Here is an 18,142-nt window from a genome sequence, read left to right as displayed (position 1 = left end):
TAGGCACAACTGAAACAGAAAGGCTTTGAATGTCCTTTGGAATCTGTTGGATTTATTTTGATAAATGCTAAAATACATGGATCCACAGAAACTGTTTTAAGTAGAAACATTCAGACAGACACATCATTCAGTCCAGTGCAACCTTGACTTGTATTAGATAAAAAAAAGAATACTAGTCGAGAATGAATGACTTCACAAAAAATCGGAATTGAGCATCAAGGCCTGCAGTGTGAACGTAGCCAATGACTCGATGCAGTCAGCTTGATTTTCTTAGATAAAAACCTTTTTAACCAATCAGACTGAAAATTGCGATGGACTGGTAACCTGTCTCGCCCTCTCGTCCATTGACAGCTGGAGATAGGCACCAGCACCCTTCGCGACCCCAATTTGGACAAGCGTGTCAGATAATGGATGGATGGACTGAAAATTGATGCAATATAAAGTAACTTATCTGTTGATTGAATTAAAGGTAATCACTGTCAAAAAATCGGTCTGATTAATGCAGGGAAAACCAAGGAGCTAGTTCTGTACTCTTGCAGAAGGTGATCAACCCTACTGACACTGGTGAACATCCAGGGAAGGGACATTGAGATAGTGGACTCATAAGTATCTATAGGTGTTCATCTGAGGCTCTGTATAAGAAAGGTCAGAACAGACTTCCTGCTGAGGAGACTGAGGTCTTTTGGAGTGCAGGGGGTGCTTCTAAAGACCTTCTATGGCTCTATTGTGCCATCAATCATCTTCTACGGAGCCGTCAGTTGGAGCAGTGACTTATCTGTGGCTGAGAGAATGCGTCTGGATCAGCTGATCAGGAAGGCCAGCTCTGTGATTGGATGACTCAGTGCAGAGGGCAAATATCACACTGCACACATTGAACCTGTGGTCGGCTTGATTCATCATATCCACAAAGTCTTTGTTCTCAATGGTCCTTGCAGGCAGGCCAGAACGCCCAATCCACTTTGCCATTGAATTCTCCAGGGCTTTCTGCTCTTTGGCGTCAGGGGTGGGGGTGCATCTCTGCAACAGACTTCCCTTCCTACCCCAACCTGTGATTTGGCGTTGGTGTCACTCTGTCAGGTATCTGGTTGGAAGGAAGAAATTTAAATGATTAATATCCAGTGTATCAGTAGAACATCTTTCTTCTATGACAGAGAGACAGACTGATACAGGCACGGGAAGGCACACACATACACACAGCACACAGATTTGTTTTCATGACATATGCGGAACTTTCATTGACTTGCATTCATTTTATATGGCCTAACCCAAACCCTTACCCTAACAAGATGTATTCCTAAACCTAACCTCAATTCAAAGAACAAAACTTTAGCATATAGGGACCAGTTGAATGTCCCTATATGTACCTCTAAGTCCTCACATGTAGGATATGTTACAAAATACTTCCCTCACATTGTAGGTAAAACAAGACCATGCACGCCTGCACACACACATATACATTTAAATTAACACCCATGCGCACACACACACACCCGTTCCCACTACTACAGGCCCACCTGTTCATGGCGTTTTCCCTCACGTTGTAAACGAAATGGCTCCATACATCCAGGCATTGTCTAACAAACCGCCGGTATCCGCAATGACTGTGAAGTTGAGCTATGCTACTACTGACTGAGTGCTGCTGGGCACTGAGGGACAGGTGCTGTGTAGGGACAAACAAGGCAACAACGCATAATCTATGAAGCTCAAGAAACACTTATATTAACAATTATAAATTAATCATAAACAATTAAATTTCTTTATGTCCCTTCGTCAATGGATCGTAAATTTCGTAATTTTTTATTTTCGTCATATTTTTGTTTTTTGGAAACTATTTTTCTTTGTTATCGTCTCGGCATTGTCACGGGAAAAAGGGGCGTTGACGAAATATTTTCATCATCGTCATGGTTGACAAAATTAACACTGGTAGGCAGTCCATCGGCTGGATCTGAACTGTTAAACAAGAGTGCCAGTGATGGGTGCTTTGGGTGGTTGTTTTTGAAACTTCACACTCTCAGTCTTGCCTGAAGACTGGATTCTATATTCTGCGTACCTTACACAAAAATTTTATTTAAAAATGTAATTTAGAAAATATATTACTACAGTTCAGTCTAGGAGTGTGTTTTTATCAGGAAGATCTTATTCTAGTGATCTACAAATTGAACAACAGGCATGAGAGAGCTTTTAATTAATGTAAAAACGGCCTGCCATATAAATTAATGGACTTAACTGGAGCAACAATCTTCTCCCTAGCCATCTTCCTCTCCTTTGTAGGTGCAGCGCTGTTTCTCTTTCTTTCATGCAGTGAAATATGGCAGTCACACAGGAAGGCAAAGAAGAATCAGATTCTCAGAAGAAATCAGAAGAAATGATCAGTAGCAAGGTGGCTAAGATGGCAACCAGCGATGCAAACAACTAGCCTTGATGTTAGCGTCTGAAATGGAAAAGCAGCAAGTTAATCTCTGAGAGGACATGACCACACTTAGTCATGAACTTCAGTCATCTCTGGCACCTATCCAATCTTCACTAACGGGCTTTCAGGAAACGGTGGATACCCTTGACCAGCATGTAACATCTGTTGAAACAGCGGATAGTTGAAACAAAGGAGAGAACTTTTAATCTCTATGTAAAGTTATTGCTGATTTGATTCTGGGTGTCAAGGTAAAAAAACAACTGATAAACTGAGTTTACACAGATTGAGAAACTGTACTCTCGGTTTATTAACCCGTGCCCGCGGATTATGAAACTGTTCTCTCGGTTTATTGAACTATGCGCTGGGATCAATAAACTGTGTGCCCTGCTTTGCATTCCGTGTGCACACATATATATCATATATATATATATGACAATTAATTGACGAAAATTACCTTGGAGGTGCGACCCATGCATAGGCTAGAATGCAAATACTCTTTCTCTTTTACTTAAATCTATACACTAAATCCATGGTATACGCAGAGGAGATTTGGAAAGCAAACTATCCCTATATGCAGATGACACACACCAAAAGTGAATGCTTTCCATTAAATAAACCAGCCATGGTGTTTCCAGACCAATCTTTACCATTTAAGATATAAAAAAAAATGTTTTTAATACTTGGGCATTAACATCACATCATCTTTTCAAGATCTTTTTAATAAAAACTTTGCCTCGCTAGTATCAAAAGTTAAATCTGATCTACAAAGATGGGATGTCTTGCAGCTGACCCTTGCTGGCAGAGTAAACAGTATCAAAATGAACATCTTGCATACATTTTTGTGTTTTAATGTATCCCTATTTTCTTCTTCAAATCATTTTCTCACTCAGATAGATAAAATAGTGTCACAATTTATATGGAATGAGCAGAATTGGATGCAATCCCCAGATACTAACTGGTGTGAACTGGAAAGCAGGTCATGCATATCAACCTCTTTACCAGCACTGGTCTCCTCTAATATAGAGATGCAGAAATTAAGCATTATATATCTAATCCTGTGGTCATCTCTACCTTATAAATATGGAATCAATTTAGAAGGCATATTAACATCAAACATACTCTTCTAGTACAGAACCCAATTTGTAATTTGTAACCATAAGTTTCTGGTTGGATCAGATGTTTGCAGTATGGCATAGGAAAAGTCTATGAACCTTTAGTGACTTTTATGAAAATAAAAAATGTTCAAGCTTCAATGACTTTTGTTCAAAATATGATTTTCCACAGAATGATTTATTCGTTATTTCCAAGTTCGCTATCATCCTAAAACAGAGTGCCCGCAATTCCCTGTAGTTCCACTGGTAGATTCTCTGTTGGAAGTCCCCTTTGGAATGAGAGGATGTACAGCACGGTTATACTCCATCATTATGGGAAAAAGAGATTGGAATGGATATTTCAGAAGAGAAGTGGGCAGAGGCCTTAAAAAGAGTTAACGGCAGCACTTCCTGTGCAAGACTGGGATTAATCCAATTTTAGGTAGTGCATCGTCTCCACTGGAGCAGAGCCAGGATTTTCCTCTTTCTACCCACATATGGACAGTAGATGTGTTAGATGTCATGCAGATGTAGCTGACACATATGTTCTCGTCCTGTCGCACACTTACACAATATTGGTCAACGGTCTTCAGTGTATTGTGTGAGGTTCTGGGGGTGAGAATCGAACTCTGTGTAATAGTGAATATATTTGGGGTACCAGATAAAATTGATTCTTGGACTAAAAAACAATGTTACATCATATCTTTTGTTACTCGATTGGTGCGTAGGCAAATTCTATTGAATTGGAAACCAAACACTCCATTGACTGCAGCACGGTGGCTGCAAGATGTGATGATGTTCTTATACTCAACTAAATTCACCCTACGAGGTTCTGACAAATTTCTGTTAGTGTGGGGACCTTTAATCTCACATTTTGATGGACATGATACATTACCAAAGAGCATGCCTTAATCAATGACTGTATTTGGTACTATACTGGGGTAACCAACTCCACGCAATTTAAGCTATAGCCAGACATAGCTTTAGACTTGATCTGAGTTTTATTTTTTCTGTAAAAGCAGATGCTTGTGATTTGAAATTGGGATTTCTATTGTCTTTTCTTTCCCTTCTTGTAAAACATTTGTACTTATTTTACAATTCAAGTCCCGTCAGGGTGTGTTAAGGGTAGGGGGTGGTGTTAGAAAAAAAGAAAGAAACAATCTACCTTTTCCTGTATATTTTTTACACTATCACTTTCAATAAAAACAATAAAAAAAAATACCTTTTATTTCCGAGAAGAAGAAAAAAAAACACAACTATGAGTCATGATTTAACTGCTAGAGTGTTGGCAGTAGTTTAGTCACACTATTTAGCAGTTATATTTACAGAAACTTGAAGGTGTTAGATTTCAAATGATGTATCACACATGTAATGGTGGCTTACATTTCTTAAGTTACTTGTTTTTCTATTTGGGTATGCAAAAAGGACTTAAAATGGGCAGGTGTTTGAAGGAAAAAAAACTCCAAATAGACAGCATGTGCTTTGTTGGTGAAAGTTTGGGCAGATACAATTATTCTTTGTGCTTCTTTTATTTAATATACACTCACCGGCCACTTTATTAGGTACCCCATGCTAGTAACGGGTTGGACCCCCTTTTGCCTTCAGAACTGCCTCAGTTCTTCGTGGCATAGATTCAACAAGGTGCTGGAAGCATTCCTCAGGGAGTTTGGTCCATATTGACATGATGGTATCAAACAGTTGCCGCAGATTTGTCGGCTGCACATCCATGATGCGAATCTCCCGTTCCACCACATCCCAAAGATGCTCTATTGGATTGAGATCTGGTGACTGTGGAGGCCATTTGAGTACAGTGAACTCATTGTCATGTTCAAGAAACCAGTCTGAGATGATTCCAGCTTTATGACATGGCGCATTATCCTGCTGAAAGTAGCCATCAGAAGTTGGGTACATTGTGGTCATAAAGGGATGGACATGGTCAGCAACAACACTCAGGTAGGCTGTGGCGTTGCAACGATGCTCAATTGGTACCAAGGGGCCCAAAGAGTGCCAAGAAAATATTCCCCACACCATGACACCACCACCACCAGCCTGAACCGTTGATACAAGGCAGGATGGATCCATGCCTTCATGTTGTAGACGCCAAATTCTGACCCTACCATCCGGATGTCGCAGCAGAAATCGAGACTCATCAGACCAGGCAACGTTTTTCCAATCTTTTGTTGTCCAATTTCGATGAGCTTGTGCAAATTGTAGCCTCAGTTTCCTGTTCTTAGCTGAAAGGAGTGGCACCCGGTGTGGTCTTCTGCTGCTGTAGCCCATCTGCCTCAAAGTTCGGCGTACTGTGAGTTCAGAGATGCTCTTCTGCCCACCTTGGTTGTAACGGGTGGTTATTTGAGTCACTGTTGCCCTTCTATCAGCTCGAACCAGTCTGGCCATTCTCCTCTGACCTCTGACATTAACAAGGCATTTCCGCCCACAGAACTGCCGCTTACTGGATGTTTTTTCTTTTTCGGACCATTCTCTGTAAACCCTAGAGATGGTTGTGCGTGAAAGTCCCAGTAGATCAGCAGTTTCTGAAATACTCAGACCAGCCCTTCTGGCACCAACAATCATGCCACGTTCAAAGTCACTCAAATCACCTTTCTTCCCCATACTGATGCGCGGTTTGAACTGCAGGAGATTGTCTTGACCATGTCTACATGCCTATATGCACTGAGTTGCCGCCATGTGATTGGCTGCTTAGAAATTAAGTGTTAACGAGCAGTTGGACAGGTGTACCTAATAAAGTGGCTGGTGAGTGTATATCAAAGACTATAAGGGTATATATTTATTTTCATTTAATTTTTTTGTCCCTCATAAAATCAATCAAACAATACTTCTTAAGCAGGTTTATTTTGCAGCATCTCAAACATCTTGAGGAAATTGTGTAAACTTCAAGCTCCCAAACACAAGGATGTTTATATTTTAGAAATTCTGTTGTAAAAGAAAATATATTTTAAATAAAACTTTAATAAGACACTTCTGCCATAGACTTAATTAAACTTGATGAAGAGAGCAAATTTTATTAGTTGATTAGAATGCAAATAATTAAAAAGTGATATAAATATAATTAAAAAAGGAAAAAATAAATAAAATCTATCAAAGCAATGGATAGAAAGTAATAACACACTTCCGTTACTTTTGTGATTAGTGGTTTCTTAATTTACCATTGATGCAGTGCTTTTAATTTACAAAAAGATCACAGTCAATAAAAGTAAGAGATGAAGTGTTCCAATGGAGATGCTAGAAGCACGGCTGGTGGTTGATGTAGTGGTGGCTGACTGGGATGCTGTGGATGATGTGGGGGAATTTGTTGTGGTTGCTGGTGCCTCAGTTGTGGTTTCTGGTGCCACTCTTGTGGTGGTTAGTGAGGCAGTTGTGGTTGTTGATTCCACTGTTGTAATTGTTGATGCAGCAGTAGTTGTTGCAGCCATTGTGGTTGTGGGTGCAGTTGTTGTGGTTGTTGGTGCAACAGTTGTTGTTGCCATCGTTGTTGTTGGTGCAGCTGTTGTGGTAGTAGGTGCCACAGTTGTAGTTGTTGGTGCAGCCGTTGTGGTGGGTGGTGCAACAGTTGTTGTTGCCATCATTGTTGTTGGTGCAGCTGTTGTGGTAATAGGTGCCACAGTTGTAGATGTTCGTGCAGCAGTTGTGGTGGTTGGTGCAGCTGTTGTGGTTGTTGGTGCAGCGGTTGTCGTTGTTGTTGCTGCCGTTGTTGGTGCAGCCGTTGTTGTGGTTGGTGCAGCAGTTGTGGTTGTTGGTGCCACTGTTGTAGTTGCTGGTGCAGCAGTTGTTGTTAGTGCAGCTGTTGTGGTTGTTTGTGCAGCAGTTGTGGTGGTTGGTGCAGAGGTTGTGGATGTTGGTGCAGCCGTTGTGGTGGTTGGTGCAGCAGTTGTGGTTGTTGGTGCAGCCGTTGTGGTGGTTTGTGCAGTAGTTGTGGATGTTGGTGCAGCAGTTGTGGTAGTTGGTGCTGCCGTTGTGGTGGTTGGTGCAGCAGTTGTGGTTGTTGGTGCAGCGGTTGTCGTTGTTGTTGCTGCCGTTGTTGTTGGTGCAGCCGTTGTTGTGGTTGGTGCAGCAGTTGTGGTTGTTGGTGCCACTGTTGTAGTTGCTGGTGCAGCAGTTGTTGTTAGTGCAGCTGTTGTGGTTGTTGGTGCAGCAGTTGTGGTGGTTTGTGCAGAGGTTGTGGATGTTGGTGCAGCCGTTGTGGTGGTTGGTGCAGCAGTTGTGGTTGTTGGTGCAGCCGTTGTGGTGGTTGGTGCAGTAGTTGTGGATGTTGGTGCAGCAGTTGTGGTAGTTGGTGCTGCTGTTGTTGTTGGTGCAGCTGTTGTGGTTGTTTGTGCAGCCGTTGTCGTGGCTGGCGCCACAGTTGTGGTAATAGGTGCCACAGTTGTAGTCGTTGGAGCAGCAGTTGTGGTGGTTAGTGCAGCTGTTGTGGTGGTTGGTGCAACAGTTGTAGTTGCCATTGTTGTTGTTGGTGCAGCTGTTGTGGTAGTAGGTGCCACAGTTGTAGTTGCTGGTGCAGCAGTTGTGGTTGTTGGTGCCACTGTTGTAGTTGCTGGTGCAGCAGTTGTGGTGGTTGGTGCAGCAGTTGTGGTGGTTGGTGCAGCTGTTGTGGTTGTTTGTGCAGCCGTTGTCGTGGCTGGCGCCACAGTTGTGGTAATAGGTGCCACAGTTGTAGTCGTTGGAGCAGCAGTTGTGGTGGTTAGTGCAGCTGTTGTGGTGGTTGGTGCAACAGTTGTAGTTGCCATCGTTGTTGTTGGTGCAGCTGTTGTGGTAGTAGGTGCCACAGTTGTAGTTGCTGGTGCAGCAGTTGTGGTTGTTGGTGCCACTGTTGTAGTTGCTGGTGCAGCAGTTGTGGTTGTTTGTGCAGCAGTTGTGGTGGTTGGTGCAGAGGTTGTGGATGTTGGTGCAGCCGTTGTGGTGGTTGGTGCAGCAGTTGTGGTTGCTGGTGCAGCCGTTGTGGTGGTTTGTGCAGTAGTTGTGGATGTTGGTGCAGCAGTTGTGGTAGTTGGTGCTGCCGTTGTGGTGGTTGGTGCAGCAGTTGTGGTTGTTGGTGCAGCGGTTGTCATTGTTGTTGCTGCCGTTGTTGTTGGTGCAGCCGTTGTTGTGGTTGGTGCAGCAGTTGTGGTTGTTGGTGCCACTGTTGTAGTTGCTGGTGCAGCAGTTGTTGTTAGTGCAGCTGTTGTGGTTGTTGGTGCAGCAGTTGTGGTGGTTGGTGCAGAGGTTGTGGATGTTGGTGCAGCCGTTGTGGTGATTGGTGCAGCAGTTGTGGTTGTTGGTGCAGCCGTTGTGGTGGTTGGTGCAGTAGTTGTGGATGTTGGTGCAGCAGTTGTGGTAGTTGCTGCTGCTGTTGTTGTTGGTGCAGCTGTTGTGGTTGTTGGTGCAGCCGTTGTCGTGGCTGGCGCCACAGTTGTGGTAATAGGTGCCACAGTTGTAGTCGTTGGAGCAGCAGTTGTGGTGGTTAGTGCAGCTGTTGTGGTGGTTGGTGCAACAGTTGTAGTTGCCATCGTTGTTGTTGGTGCAGCTGTTGTGGTAGTAGGTGCCACAGTTGTAGTTGTTAGTGCAGCTGTTGTGGTTGTTGGTGCAGCAGTTGTGGTGGTTGATGCAGCAGTTGTGGTTGTTGGTGCCACTGTTGTAGTTGCTGGTGCAGCAGTTGTTGTTAGTGCAGCTGTTGTGGTTGTTGGTGCAGCAGTTGTGGTGGTTGGTGCAGAGGTTGTGGATGTTGGTGCAGCCATTGTGGTGGTTGGTGCAGCAGTTGTGGTTGTTGGTGCAGCCGTTGTGGTGGTTTGTGCAGTAGTTGTGGATGTTGGTGCAGCAGCTGTGGTAGTTGGTGCTGCCGTTGTGGTGGTTGGTGCAGCAGTTGTGGTTGTTGGTGCAGCGGTTGTCATTGTTGTTGCTGCCGTTGTTGTTGGTGCAGCCGTTGTTGTGGTTGGTGCAGCAGTTGTGGTTGTTGGTGCCACTGTTGTAGTTGCTGGTGCAGCAGTTGTTGTTAGTGCAGCTGTTGTGGTTGTTGTTGCAGCAGTTGTGGTGGTTGGTGCAGAGGTTGTGGATGTTGGTGCAGCCGTTGTGGTGGTTGGTGCAGCAGTTGTGGTTGTTGGTGCAGCCGTTGTGGTGGTTTGTGCAGTAGTTGTGGATGTTGGTGCAGCAGCTGTGGTAGTTGGTGCTGCCGTTGTGGTGGTTGGTGCAGCAGTTGTGGTTGTTGGTGCAGCGGTTGTCATTGTTGTTGCTGCCGTTGTTGTTGGTGCAGCCGTTGTTGTGGTTGGTGCAGCAGTTGTGGTTGTTGGTGCCACTGTTGTAGTTGCTGGTGCAGCAGTTGTTGTTAGTGCAGCTGTTGTGGTTGTTGGTGCAGCAGTTGTGGTGGTTGGTGCAGAGGTTGTGGATGTTGGTGCAGCCGTTGTGGTGGTTGGTGCAGCAGTTGTGGTTGTTGGTGCAGCGGTTGTCGTTGTTGTTGCTGCCGTTGTTGTTGGTGCAGCCGTTGTTGTGGTTGGTGCAGCAGTTGTGGTTGTTGTTGCCACTGTTGTAGTTGCTGGTGCAGCAGTTGTTGTTAGTGCAGCTGTTGTGGTTGTTGGTGCAGCAGTTGTGGTGGTTAGTGCAGCTGTTGTGGTGGTTGGTGCAACAGTTGTAGTTGCCATCGTTGTTGTTGGTGCAGCTGTTGTGGTAGTAGGTGCCACAGTTGTAGTTGTTAGTGCAGCTGTTGTGGTTGTTGGTGCAGCAGTTGTGGTGGTTGGTGCAGCAGTTGTGGTTGTTGGTGCCACTGTTGTAGTTGCTGGTGCAGCAGTTGTTGTTAGTGCAGCTGTTGTGGTTGTTGGTGCAGCAGTTGTGGTGGTTGGTGCAGAGGTTGTGGATGTTGGTGCAGCCGTTGTGGTGGTTGGTGCAGCAGTTGTGGTTGTTGGTGCAGCCGTTGTGGTGGTTTGTGCAGTAGTTGTGGATGTTGGTGCAGCAGTTGTGGTAGTTGGTGCTGCCGTAGTTGTTAGTGCAGCTGTTGTGGTTGTTGGTGCAGCCGTTGTCGTGGCTGGCGCCACAGTTGTGGTAATAGGTGCCACAGTTGGTGCAGCGGTTGTCGTTGTTGTTGCTGCCGTTGTTGTTGGTGCAGCCGTTGTTGTGGTTGGTACAGCAGTTGTGGTTGTTGTTGCCACTGCTGTAGTTGCTGGTGCAGCAGTTGTTGTTAGTGCAGCTGTTGTGGTTGTTGGTGCAGCAGTTGTGGTGGTTAGTGCAGCTGTTGTGGTGGTTGGTGCAACAGTTGTAGTTGCCATCGTTGTTGTTGGTGCAGCTGTTGTGGTAGTAGGTGCCAGAGTTGTAGTTGTTAGTGCAGCTGTTGTGGTTGTTGGTGCAGCAGTTGTGGTGGTCTGTGCAGCAGTTGTGGTTGTTGGTGCCACTGTTGTAGTTGCTGGTGCAGCAGTTGTTGTTAGTGCAGCTGTTGTGGTTGTTGGTGCAGCAGTTGTGGTGGTTGCTGCAGCAGTTGTGGATGTTGGTGCCACTGTTGTAGTTGCTGGTGCAGCTGTTGTGGTGGTTGGTGCAACAGTTGTTGTTGCCATTGTTGTTGTTGGTGCAGCTGTTGTGGTAGTAGGTGCCACAGTTGTAGTTGTTGGTGCAGCCGTTGTGGTGGTTGGTGCAGCAGTTGTGGTTGTGGGTGCAGTTGTTGTGGTTGTTGGTGCAACAGTTGTTGTTGCCATCGTTGTTGTTGGTGCAGCTGTTGTGGTAGTAGGTGCCACAGTTGTAGTTGTTGGTGCAGCCGTTGTGGTGGTTGGTGCAACAGTTGTTGTTGCCATCATTGTTGTTGGTGCAGCTGTTGTGGTGGTTGGTGCAGCTGTTGTGGTTGTTGGTGCAGCAGTTGTCGTTGTTGTTGCTGCCGTTGTTGTTGGTGCAGCCGTTGTTGTGGTTGGTGCAGCAGTTGTGGTTGATGGTGCAGCAGTTGTTGGTGTAGCTGTTGTGGTGGTTGGTGCAGCCATTGTGGTGGTTGGTGCAGCTGTTGTGGTTGTTGGTGCAGCCGTTGTGGTTGGTGCAGCAGTTGTGGTTGTTGGTGCAGTTGTTGTTGCTGCAGCCATTGTCGTGGTCGGTGCAGCAGTTGTCATTGTTGGTGCAGCCGTTGTGGTGGTTGGTGCAGCATTTGTAGTTGCTGGTTCACCTGTTGTTGTTGCAGCCATTGTTGTTGTTGGGGAAGCAGTTGTAGTAGTTGGTGCAGCAGTTGTGGTTGTTGGTGCAACAGTTGTAGTTGTTGGTGCAGCAGTTGTTGTTGGTGCTTCCGTTGTTGTTGGTGAAGCTTTTGTGGTTGTTGGCACAGCCGTTGTCGTGGCTGGTGCCACAGTTGTGGTGGTAGGTGGCACAGATGTAGTTGTTGGTGCAACCGTTGTGGTGGTTGGTGCAGCAGTTGTGGTTGTTGGTGCAGCCGTTGTGGTGGTTTGTGCAGTAGTTGTGGTTGTGGGTGAAGTTGTTTTGGTTGTTGGTGCAACAGTTGTTGTTGCCATCGTTGTTGTTGGCGCAGCTGTTGTGGTAGTAGGTGCCACAGTTGTAGTGGTTGGTGCAGCCATTGTGGTGGTTGGTGCAGCAGTTGTGGTTGTGGGTGCAGTTGTTGTGGTTGTTGGTGCAACAGTTGTTGTTGCCATCGTTGTTGTTGGTGCAGCTGTTGTGGTAGTAGGTGCCACAGTTGTAGTTGTTGGTGCAGCCGTTGTGGTGGTTGGTGCAACAGTTGTTGTTGCCATCATTGTTGTTGGTGCAGCTGTTGTGGTAATAGGTGCCACAGTTGTAGATGTTGATGCAGCAGTTGTGGTGGTTGGTGCAACAGTTGTAGTTGTTGGTGCAGCAGTTGTTGTTGGTGCTGCCGTTGTTGTGGCTGGTGCTGCCGTTGTTGTGGCTGGTGCAGCCGTTGTGGTGGTTGATGCAGCAGTTGTGGTTATTGGTGCAGCCGTTGTGGTGGTTGGTGCAGTTGTTGTGGTTGTTGGTGCAGCAGTTGTGGTTGTTGGTGCAGCCGTTGTGGTGGTTGGTGCAGTAGTTGTGGTTGCTGGTGCAGCAGTTGTGGTTGTTGGTGCAGCCGTTGTAGTGGTTGGTGCAACAGTTGTGGTTGTTGGCGGAGCCGTTGTGGTGGTTGGTGCAGCAGTTGTGGTTGTTGGTGCCACTGTTGTAGTTGCTGGTGCACCTGTTGTTGCAGCCATTGTCGTTTTTTGTGAAGCTGTTGTGGTTGTGGATGTGACTGTTGTAGTTGTTGGGGAAGCAGTTGTAGTAGTTGGTGCAGCTGTTGTGGTTGTTGGTGCAACAGTTGTAGTTGTTGGAGCAGCAGTTGTTGTTGGCGCAGCCGTTGTCGTGGCTGGTGCCACAGTTGTGGTGGTAGGTGCCACAGATGTAGTTGTTGGTGCAGCCGTTGTGGTGGTTGGTGCAGCAGTTGTGGTTGTTGGCGCAGCCGTTGTGGTGGTTGGTGCAGAAGTTGTGGTTGTTGGTGCAGCAGTTGTTGTTGTTGGTGCAGCCATTGTGGTGGTTGGTGCAGCAGTTGTCGTTGTTGGTGCAGCAGTTGTGGTGGTTGGTGCAGCAGTTGTGGTTGTTGGTGTAGCAGTTGTGGTTGTTGGTGCAGCCGTTGTGGTGGTTGGTGCAGCCGTTGTGGTGGTTGGTGCAGCCGTTGTGGTGGTTGGTGCAGCAGTTGTGGTTGTTGGTGTAGCAGTTGTGGTTGTTGGTGCAGCCGTTGTGGTGGTTGGTGCAGCCGTTGTGGTGGTTGGTGCAGCAGTTGTGGTTGTTGGTGTAGCAGTTGTGGTTGTTGGTGCAGCCGTTGTGGTGGTTGGTGCAGTAGTTGTGGTTGTTGGTGCAGCAGTTGTGGTGGTTGGTGCTGCCGTCGTTGTTGGTCTAGCTGTTGTGGTTGTTGGTGCAGCCGATGTCATGGCTGGTGCCACAGTTGTGGTAATAGGTGCCACAGTTGTAGATGTTGGAGCATAAGTTGTGGTGGTAAGTGCAGCTGTTGTGGTGGTTGGTGCAACAGTTGTTGTTGCCATCGTTGTTGATGGTGCAGCTGTTGTGGTAGTAGGTGCCACAGTAGCAGTTGTTGCTGCAGCTGTTGTGGTGGTTGGTGCAGCCGTTGTGGTGGTTGGTGCACCAGTTGTAGTTGTTGCTGCAGCTGTTGTGGTGGTTGGTGCAGCCGTTGTGGTGGTTGGTGCACCAGTTGTGGTTGTTGGAGCAGCAGTTGTTGGTGTAGCTGTTGTGGTGGTTGGTGCAGCCATTGTTGTGGTTGGTGCAGCACTTGTTGTTGCCATCGTTGTTGTTGTTGCAGCTGTGTTGGTAGTAGGTGCCACAGTTGTGGTGGTTGGTGCAGCTGTTGTGGTGGTTGGTGCAGCAGTTGTGGTTGTTGGAGCAGCAGTTGTTGTTGTTGTTGCTGCCGTTGTTGTTGGTGCAGCCGTTGTTGTGGTTGGTGCAGCAGTTGTGGTGGTTGGTGCAGCTGTTGTGGTGGTTGGTGCAGCCATTGTGGTGGTTGGTGCAACAGTTGTTGTTGCCATCGTTGTTGTTGCAGCTGTTGTGATAGTAGGTGCCACAGTTGTGGTGGTTGGTGCAGCTGTTGTGGTTGTTGGAGCAGCAGTTGTTGTTGTTGTTGTTGCTGCCGTTGTTGTTGGTGCAGCCGTTGTTGTGGTTGTTGGTGCAGCTGTTGTGGTTACTGGTGCAGCAGTAGTTGTTGCAGCTGTTGTGGTTGTTGGTGCAGCTGTTGTAGCGGTTGTTATTGGAACGTTGCACAAACTTGTTGTACAGCAGCTTGGTCCACTACTTATCGAACCAACATTCTTCATAAATGGCAAATTACCCAGACTTGAAGCAGCTGCACATGTGTTTGGACTAATACATCCCAGCGCTGGAACTGTGGTTGTTCCATCCATTACTGTTAATATATAAAAGAAAGTCGAGTAAGACAATTCTTTCCAAAAAAACATACATCAAATATTCAAACAGCAGAAGACTGCTTTCTTGCTTTCTTCAGTTTTAAACATAAGTTTTTGTTTAATTCCAGCACTAGTTTAAAGTATTCTTTAAAATTAGACAATATTTTATCCAAAGTATTATACACATGAACTTACCAGTTGCTGTCATACAGTTGGTCTCAGGTCCTAAACATGTGATGGGAGTGGCGCACTCAGATGTGAAGGGGTTACAAACAATACACTGAAGGGAGTTTACTGACTGAGGAGGTGGCGCTGAAATTGAACCAGCAGATGAAAGAGACACTTGTTTAACACATAAAACACAAGAGGAATGTCAGGATTTCAAAAACTCCTGATAAAACCTACAAGTCAGAGTTTGTGAATTGCAGTTGTCAGTGTTGCAGCACTCAGCAGATGCAATTGCGCTTTGTAAACCCAAGTTGACTGAAAACGTCTGACTGCCTGTGGCTGGACACAGAGAGGGTGGTGCGCAGGCCTTGTAGATTTGTGTTCCTGTAACTCCATTCTGAGTTCCTGCAAAGCCAATGGGATGTTTGTTGTTTTTAATAGAAAGTATACACAGTCTGAAAATGAAAGCAGCAGTTCCGACTATAAAGAGAAGTAAGAAACAAACACACCAATACCTCTAATGTTAGCTGTTATGCACATCGTCTCTGAGCCACATGGTTGTGATACTGAGATTGAACATGACGGATCGGTGCAGGTGATGCACTGCAGGGCCCCAGCTGCAAACAGTTGAAAAGTATTGATTAAAAATATATTATTTCAAATATCAGGAAACAGTTCTTTGGAAGCTATATTAAAAAACAACTCTGATTCTTTGAAATTGGTCTAAAATTTATTGGAAAAAAGGCCTTAAGCTCAAGTAAGGATGGTAAACACCTAGTCATTACGTAACATTTACTTTCCTTAAGGACCAAATATATTTTTATTTTTACATTTCAAGAAAGGCTGAGAAAATAAAAGATTTATATCCTTTACTGAATCATTGTACTTTAACCAAATCATGGATAGAAAAATACTTAATCATAAGAAAAATAAGTCCTCACTAATAAGACGATGATAGAAACTAACACTAAATAATTCTTATGCAGAAATACAATATGTAACACAAAAATCAGATTTGAAATTTTAAATGTTAACCTAAAGAGAAAAAAAGCCTTTATGACTCAAATGAAATAATTTAACTGTCTGAGATTAAGTATGATAACACTTTGATCACAGTATGAATCAAAGAACCTGTTTTAAATCAGAAGCATCACATTCGCATCATTCAACACATCACAACATTCAACATTGTGATGAAGACTGCTATTTGTTTTAAATTCCATGTCGTGATCATCCAATAAACAAATACAAAACAATAAATAGAATGAAAACAATTACAAATCATTCACCTCTAGTTTTTCACGAATAACAATGTCAGCTGAAAAAAAGATAAAAATCTATTCCAGTATTTCCTACCATAAGAAACTTATATTAAATAAATACATAATAATTAATCTTACCTCTGCTGTAAAGAGCCCAAATGATAGTCAGAGAAACAATCAGCTTCATAGTTCAGGTGTTCAGGTAAATCCTGTGTGTTAGGTCTCCTGGTTTTGATACTAAAACTCAAGAGGGCTTCTACACTTTAAATACTCTACCTATGACCTCAATGAATGGGTGTGTTCCAATGTTTACAGCGTCAAAGATCCATAAAGATGTCACAGAATCTGAAAAAAATGGACACACCCTAAATTCAACTATTCATGTTGAAGGAAAAGGTAACTAAAACTAACAGATATTTGACGTCCACCACTGCTAAATATGATTTAGGACAAAATGAAAGAGAATTTCTATTCTCAACTGAGACTTTACATGTTGTTTATAATAACAGATTAAACGTTTCAAGAGTTTTTGATCGCTTTGTAAAAGTGTTGACTTGATTTGCCTTTTAGTTCTGCCTATTTCAATTTTAGTTTGCCTGCCTCCACAGATAGACAGACAGACAGACAGACAGACAGATAGATAGACAGACAGATAGATAGATAGATGAGAGAATTATTGTTTTCTCTCTCTCTCTCTCTCTCTCTCCATCTATTACTAGTAATAGTAATTTTCAATAAAGTCTGATGTACTAGTATCAAGCAGAACCCAGCAGTCTAAATGGTCTGCTTGTGAAAGCAACGCTGTTGGGCTATCATCCAGCTCTGGGACATAATTTCCCAGAGCTATATTGTCTGAACAAAACACACAAAGAAAGAAAGAAAAAAAAAGTCAAATAAACACATTCATAATTTATTACTAATGTGTGTTTTCATGTTTTATTTGTCAACAACGTGTGAAAACAGTTGGAAATAGTATAGTCCCATCTTTTCATATTTTATGGATTGTAACCAAGTGAAGAAAATAAACAATGCATCACAGCAGCAACAGAGAAAAAATATAGGAACTGGTTTTCTCTTATAATATTTGGCAGTAGTGCGTGTCAGGATGTTAATTACATGTTTGCTTTAATTACCTGTTCTTTCTTTTTAGACTTTGCTATGCATGAAAAGATGAGTTAAGGGTGTGTTGATTTGTTTTTTAGTTCCATCATTATTGATCTTTGACGCTGTACACAGGAGAACAGACAACTTCGTTGAAGTCATATGTGCTGTAGGCTATTTAAAGTGTAGTGGGACTCTTGCTTGGTTAAAACCTAGAGACGTGACACACAGGATTAACCTGAACATCAGCTGATCCTTTTTCTGACTCTTTCTGGGCTCTCTACAGCAAAGACTGCTTGTTGTCATTATTCTAAATAATAAAAGTTGCCAAAGTACTTAAAAACAAGCTAATTAGAAAATCAAAGTAATTTTCTCCAGTAACCCAGTTTTTGAGTTGAATTACATTGATTTTAGTTAGCTAATGACATGGTTTATCAATATACTTAATATTGTTCTCAGAGTCTTTGAAATAGAAGGTGAATATTAACTCATCTCATTCAGATGTAATTAAATTACAGATAATAAAGTAAAAAAATCTTGATGGTATTTTTGATCCTAACCTGTGATTTAAATACCATATCAATCAAAGATGTTTAAAGAATTTCCTTCTTTCATCTCCAGGAAATTGTAAAAAAAAGAAATCTCATTTCTAATTTTTACGGTCCATCCTTAGAATCCTTTCTCATCAGCTATCTTCCTTTTTTGCCCCTTTGGGATGGATGGTCCGAGACACTCCAGCAGCATTGTTTGCCTGGCACCGCGCCACGCTGGTTGCAAGTTATGACCACTGATCTCTATGGCTATGACGCAAATTATTGTTTAAATTTATTTATTATACAAATGTTTACAGCATTGGAAAACATAATTACTTTTTGTTTGACCTCCTGCACACCATATTAAAACAAACAAACAAACAGAAAAAAAAAACGATTTTTCATAAATTTTTGAAAAAGCCCTAGGGAGCAGCAAGGGGAGCTAAAGAGCTGCATGCGGCTCCGGAGCCGCGGATTGCCGACGCCTGGTTTATAGTTACGCTGCAATAGGCTTACCGGTAGACTGCTGGAGGACATAGGGACCCCTTTTTCATCATTCTGATTCATTCTATCTCTATTCTCCTGTCTCTGCAGAATTTGTTATTTCAATCTCTAACATTATGCTCTATCTGCTATTTGCCATATTAGCTTCATCTGGTCTGTTCCTGCTTGGCTGGGTTAAGGGATGCTTTGCATTAAGGTGTTACTTGAGAACTCCTGCAGTAAACTGATT

The 18,142-nt window shown here is 44.0% G+C and overlaps 2 protein-coding genes across 2 annotated transcripts; both read right to left on the bottom strand.

The window, feature by feature from the left end:
- Window positions 1-771: 771 nt before the first annotated feature.
- Window positions 772-14,331, bottom strand: LOC119778698 (GATA zinc finger domain-containing protein 14-like). The gene is made up of 5 exons (XM_038278047.1): window positions 13,210-14,331; window positions 11,712-12,349; window positions 8,577-8,978; window positions 8,061-8,261; window positions 772-1,046 (listed from the first exon to the last, which is right to left on the bottom strand). Exons 1-5 carry the CDS (start codon window positions 14,253-14,255, stop codon window positions 772-774), a joined length of 2,562 nt encoding a protein of 853 aa, XP_038133975.1. The 5' UTR covers window positions 14,256-14,331.
- A 68-nt stretch (window positions 14,332-14,399) lies between these two features.
- Window positions 14,400-15,962, bottom strand: LOC119778697 (phospholipase A2 inhibitor and Ly6/PLAUR domain-containing protein-like). Its single transcript, XM_038278046.1, has 5 exons — window positions 15,914-15,962; window positions 15,029-15,130; window positions 14,751-14,918; window positions 14,541-14,657; window positions 14,400-14,437 (listed from the first exon to the last, which is right to left on the bottom strand). Exons 1-5 carry the CDS (start codon window positions 15,960-15,962, stop codon window positions 14,400-14,402), a joined length of 474 nt encoding a protein of 157 aa, XP_038133974.1.
- Window positions 15,963-18,142: the final 2,180 nt, after the last annotated feature.

This window comes from Cyprinodon tularosa, unplaced genomic scaffold (assembly GCF_016077235.1).
Source record: "Cyprinodon tularosa strain WSP-4 unplaced genomic scaffold, ASM1607723v1 ctg137, whole genome shotgun sequence".
Classification (NCBI taxonomy): domain Eukaryota; kingdom Metazoa; phylum Chordata; class Actinopteri; order Cyprinodontiformes; family Cyprinodontidae; genus Cyprinodon; species Cyprinodon tularosa.
This window is presented reverse-complemented; position numbering and strand designations above follow the sequence as displayed.